The 6,422-nt window shown below is 31.6% G+C and overlaps 1 protein-coding gene across 3 annotated transcripts in view; it reads right to left on the bottom strand.

Moving 5' to 3' along the window:
• Positions 1–451: 451 nt before the first annotated feature.
• LOC149807291 (sperm flagella and cilia-associated protein 2-like) overlaps positions 452–6,422 on the bottom strand; it is a 122,196-nt gene continuing 116,225 nt past the window's right edge. For all 3 annotated transcript variants that reach the window (XM_089964851.1, XM_089964859.1, XM_089964867.1), the window contains 2 exons: positions 4,998–5,123; positions 452–1,417 (listed from right to left, as the gene is read on the bottom strand). In XM_089964851.1, the coding sequence (XP_089820977.1) occupies positions 1,343–1,417; positions 4,998–5,123 (201 nt within the window). In that variant the 3' untranslated portion in view covers positions 452–1,342. The remainder of the gene's footprint in view (positions 1,418–4,997; positions 5,124–6,422) is intronic.

Here is a 6,422-nt window from a genome sequence, read left to right as displayed (position 1 = left end):
TACCTGTCAATCCATTTATCTATATATTATAATGACAGTTTTTGGATGACACTATCAGATTCATAGCCTACCTATCCACCAATTCATTTACGTTATATATGCTATGTAAATACCATAATATATTCATTCATGATGTGGGTTTTAATTCATAAGATTGCATGTAGTCCCATGCTTATAAGGACAACTGTGTCAATGCAAACCATCTGATGGACATACAAGTGCATCAGGACAATTCTGTATTATGGGTGGCTCATCTAGGTGTGGAGGGGGTGGGTGGTGGATAGGGGTGGTGCTTACTTCTGGAATGTGCATGATGCCAACAATCTTTGTATTCATAATTTAAAATATTGGTCATGGCCACTCTGGTCACTCCAGTTCTGATACCATTATTATGGCTGACAAAATGGCAATTGTATACATATTTTTGCAAGACAAACTGTAAGTAAATATATTAATTTTCTTGATTTATTCACTTGAATTAAGGAAACAGAAACCTGAAATGTACATTAACATTCAATGCAAATTTCTGATAAACAAAAGACATCAAACCAAATGTTTGTGATGCATACAGAAAAGGACATGAAAAAGACAACAAAAAGATTTTAAAAAATGTGGGACAAAAAATAGAAAACATTGATCTGATTATTAATTTTGCAAATTAAAATTTCTTACATGAAAATGTGTAAGGGTTAGCTGCAAAATGAACTTATATATTTGTAGAATAATTCTGGTTGGTTGCAGCATGAAATATTGACAGAACAATTTCTACTACAAAGTAGTCAAAATCAGCCAAGTTTTACAACATGAGTGATTTTGTTTCACAGTGTAAATAGCAGAAATAAAACAATTTGAAGGAAAAATCAATGAAAGTGAATAAAAGACTTTTTTCCCAGAACTTCAATTTATTTTATAGATATCATATAGCAGTTTTTTCACATATATATTAAAAAGCAGTTTCTTTCACATAGATATCATATTGCAGTTTCTTTCACTTCTTATGTGTTCCAATTTACAGGACAAAATAAGTTTTAATTATACTTTACCTAAAGAGATATTCATATAAACTCAAGACCTTCTTTAACAAAGTAATTACATGCATATATCATTCTTGTTTTATCATTTATCCATTTTATTTTACAGAAATTTATCAATTTCATGACCTTCTTCCGCAACGGACTGACACAAATAGTAATATAAAAAAGCTAAAATCAACAGTCATAAAGACTTATTAGAAACCATGCAAATTAATTCAGAAATGTAAGTCTATCACAGTCTGTACTTAAAAAAACATTAAATACACTAATCATCAGAATGCATAAGATGTTTTAAATATTCATTTCCATCAGTCCATGGTCTTAGTGCTGTGCGAGTCCAGAGGGTCAGCTATTGCTGGACTGGTGAAAACTGCCTTCAAATCCTGTAAATATAACAGTATGACATCAACTACATGATTTTTATATGAACCTGTGCTAGATTCTTTATCATGACATGTAAATGGGCATGTGTGTGGTATGAAATAATGAAAATTATGCAAATAAGTAAAACTGACGTCAAACCAGTCAAAAACCTTAGCAACTATGTAACTTTAATGAATACTTATTGAAGATGAAATCTAGGTATTTTAAAATATTAGGAAAGACAACTTTCAAACTAGTATAATTAGCTACAAACAAGGCAGATGGAAAGCAAAGTCAAAACAGAGACAAGAGACTAAAAGTTTACACAAATGGAAATAAACAAAAGAATACAATAAGATGCAACTAATTTTATACCAAACCAAAATGATACTTATCCAAACAAGCATAAATTTCATAAGTATGTAAGATATCTTGCAAAAGTTAAAAGATATCTCATAAACTTTATAATATACTGTATATAATTGCTCATTATATAAGATACCGTGTACACTTAATTAGACATCTAACAACTAAGAGTACTGTAAACAGCACATTATATGCCCACCCTTTGTTTTATAATCCTGCATGTAGACACAAAAAAATTGTCTTCTTTCAGTCAGTGGATTTGACCTCTGACCTTTTGACCCAAGAGCACAAAGGCAGGTTCCATCCTAACCCCAAGTGTAATATAGCCATAAAAACTGGTCTAGATCTCTGATGTAACTAACAATATTGTGCAGAAATAATAATTCTTTTTAGTCAGAGTGGCCTTTGTATTTTTGACCTCAAGATCAACAAGCTTCCTTACCCATTATACAAACCATCTACAACATTTTGTCCAGGAATGTGATTTAGAACTAATGTTATTGTGTGGAAACCTATCTTATTATTTCAGTCACAGTGACCTTAATATTTGATCTTCTAGCCCTGAAATTAATAGGGTTCTTCCTTACCCCAAAGTGCAAGCCATATACATGTACATAGCTCGTTAACTGTAAATGATGAAAAATTCAAGTTACTGTGACATAAACATTTTTCTCTATCATAATGACCTTAATCTTTGAATTTTTTACTCATAATTGACATGGTTTTTTCACTGCCTTATGTACAAGCTACTCATAAAGATTGGTAACTGTAGATAGTGGAGAACTGGACATTTTGAGCAGAATTTTTTTTCAGTCACAGTAGTCTTGACCTTTGACCTTTTGACTCCAGTATCAATAGGGTTCTTCCTTAACCCATGTGTCAGCCATCCACAAACTGTAGATGGTGAAGTTACTGTGCAAAAACAAAATTGGTAACAGTTGGACAGACAGATGGACAACATCAGAGCTTAATTTGCTCTACAATATGACAGTCATTCTGAAGGAGTCAAGATATCATACAGAGTTCGTAAGATATGTCAATTTCAAGATATCCTAAAATGCTGATAACATTTATGAGATATCCATATTAATCTGTTAATGTGTTATTTATCTTAGAAGAAACTTTATAATTTGAATTTTGTGCAACTAGATATATTCTAATTATTAGATATCTTATAAGCTCATTATTAGATACATTATTTAATTCATTTCTTATATCTTATATATGGTATCTTATCAACTAAAATAAATTAAGATATCTAAAAAAATGTATTTAAATATCTTATGAACTTATTTTTATATACAATATATTCTATAAACTTGCTAAAATGTTTAAGTTTTCTATATGATAGCTTATAATGCTTGTAAGATATCTAATAAAATATGCAAGACATCTTAGGACTGTTCCAGTAAAACATACATGGGACCCAGGAGAGGCACTTTTAATGTGGGGTACTCACCATAGATGCAATTTGGAATTTTCTTTTTAATTTTAATATAAACTCAATCAAAACACCCTAAAATATATAGTAAAAAACTGCCTTGCCTGGGTTTCATGTATATTTAAATGGTGCAGCCCTTAAAATGCTTGTATCTTATAAAGTTTATAAGATTTTTTATGATGTTTCTAAAATATCTCATAGTTTATATGAAACATGTATCGAATTCTTTGAATAAATGATATTTATTACAAAAACTATATATCTCAATAATGAAATGTCTTGAAAATGATGTAAGATATGTCATTAATTTAATAAGATATCTTATTAAACTGTTTATTATATAAAGTATAGTATGCGTTTTATTAGACATCCAATAAGCTAACGAGATATAATATTTAGAAGATATCTTGAAAACTTACTATGATATTTTTTGAACTTTTAAGATATCTTAATTAAAATTGATTACAAGATATTTTAAAAGGTTGATACAAGATATGTAAAGTTGATAAGATATCATGTATTATTATATGCTCATTTTTTTCTCCATTAACTTTACATTGTCAGAATCGTTCAGTATTTTACAATATTGCACTCATGCACACTTCATATTGTACTCATGTGTGCCCAATAGTGTTTTAGGAACTACTTTGTAAACAAATCATGTACACTCAAATAATAGGTGCTTTATGTTTTAGTTGATAAAAAATTGGTTTCTGAATGAACTAATTCAGATGTTTCGTGGACTGCCACATACCAGCTGCTTTGCCACATTCCACGTTAACATTTTTGATATAATGTTTCAGATTTAGGCTAGCTACTGATGCCAGACAGGGTCCTTACAAATAGCATGCAAGAGAAAAGGGATAAATTGTCTTCTTTAGCTGGGATTAAGAATGTCAAAAAGTATTCTTACAGTTTTATATCCTGAATTTCCTCAAAATGTACTTTCTTAATTCTGCAAATCCAAATTACATGAGCCATGTCATGGGTTCTCAAGCTTGATTACACATTTCGAAATTGTACTGTAATTTCGACTATATTCCAAGTGCAATTACATCCTCCTTACTGCACTCAAAATGAAATAAACATTATATTCCATAACATCTTTTTGATAATTGCAATTGAAAGACTTCATATTTTCCCCATGTTATGATTTCAAACATTCAATGACAGAACAGAAACACACTTGCAGATGGCAACACGCTGTTGAAATCCAATGTACTTTATGTACAATTGGCACAGATAAATCCATAAGTCCATAATCACAAAATTTCATACAATTGACAAAAATACCAAAATCGGTTCATTCCAGATCAAATGGAAGAGTTGTTGCAATGCGCATGACTAAGTTCATATTTCTCTGGGCAGAGTTATGTGCACATTAATAATGTTGTTGTGTAATGATGAATCTGCGCTTGTGTAGCATACATTCAGTTACTTTGTTTCCTGTAGTGTATTTTTGTTTATATAATTAAGCCTTAGGTAGAATAAGAAAATGAGCATATAATAAAAAGGTTACTGCATTTGTATGGGAAAATATGAGCTCGTTTTGTCGGAGGGATATACTGCACTCCCAAGGTCATACAGTATTTCCATCCAAAATACTCATTCAAATTTTCCCATACAAATGCGGTAACCTATAATTATTTCTTGCAAGATACCTTCACTTAGAGTGAAATATTAATAATCTTGGCAAACTGGGTGACATGACATTGTTTGTATCTATTATTACTAAGTACATCTGCAGGAAGTCTAGTTATTCAGCACTTTACTGTAGGTAACGAAGCATTTACCAGTGACTTGAATGTCTGGCAGGCCATGAAGACATCCTGTATCAGTGGATGTTCCACAAGGACCTTCAATTGCAATGGCTGCAGATTATCACTACCCAACTCTCTGTACACAGTAGATAGTTTTTCCTATCATGGAGAGAATGAATAAATTATTATCATTATACAACACATTTGGTGCTAGTAAATCTTAGACTGCCACTGATTTATACTTACCAAGAAGTTACTAGCGAATATAATGACTGTGAACAAGGTTTGAGACTGAGACATTATTACCAAAATGATTAAAATAAAAACAAATTTTGTTCTGAGAAGATCTCGTTTAAAAGTTTTGCTATTTTTATTGACAGAGGCTGAATTTAGTAGTACATCAAGACATTTAGTATTTCTGATAATACAATGCTAACCATCAGCTTTAGTTGAAATCAGAAAAGCATTTTTTTTTAAATGTAAGAAGTGCATACTCAGGCATGTACATTTCACAAATTCTAAATTTCAAGTTTAAAAATATTATTCTTTGTTATGATCAATTTCGTATGCATCTTTTACGACTGGTTGTTCATACCAAATGAACAGGCAGCCATGGTAGCTCATTTGATAGAGCACTGGACTCATAATCCAAGCATTGCAGGTTTGATACTGTCCATGCCAGCCTGGATCAACTGCCTCATTGTATTTATAGTAAAGGCACTTAGCTCTCATTTCCGCAGCATAATATAGCCAATAATATGTGTAGACTGCCAGTAAAACCAATAAAAACGAAAAGAACAATAACATGGATTATCCAGTCTAACAAAAGTAAACATGCCTTCTGTTGATAAACTGGAACAGTAACTATGGCTACCACTACAATCCCATGCATCTATTGACTAGTTAACCTAAAATGGCAGCCAATCATGATCTGTCTCTGTGCTGTTAAATCTCCTAAGAAACACCTTTGCAGTAATTTTTCTGAAGGGTTTGTTTATGAGTTGGTGAAGCATATATAGGGCAACAATTTTAACAAGAGGACACAGTGGACCTGACATTGCTCACCTGGCTGAGCAGATAGCCAAGACATCTGGGACAGCTGGATACTTTCTGCTCAAATTTCCTCCAAAGCTGTTGATAGCATTTGCTATAGAAAAAACCCCAACTATTTCAAAGTTTCTCTAGTTTTTCTATCTTCATCCATATCTGATGGCACAGCACGATAATAGCCAAAATTGTCAGGTCATATGTGTCAAAGTTGGTCAAACCTTTTGTTCTAAAGTTTATTGATATAAAGTTATTTAAATTTTTAAAAAATTCACTTGTAGTGGTGGAGTGGCACCGTGTTTACAAAGTTCAACATCCTTTATGCCTGGATTATATCTGTCATATTTGGTCACATTCACTTGAGTGCTTTTAAAAAGAAGTGGTTTAAATGTTTTTCTGTTCATGGTAGTG

Source organism: Sinohyriopsis cumingii, chromosome 1, assembly GCF_028554795.1.
Source record: "Sinohyriopsis cumingii isolate HCF-2022 chromosome 1, ASM2855479v2, whole genome shotgun sequence".
NCBI classification, from domain to species: domain Eukaryota; kingdom Metazoa; phylum Mollusca; class Bivalvia; order Unionida; family Unionidae; genus Sinohyriopsis; species Sinohyriopsis cumingii.
Note: the sequence above shows the minus strand (reverse complement) of the source record. Positions and strands in the feature narration are given on the sequence as shown.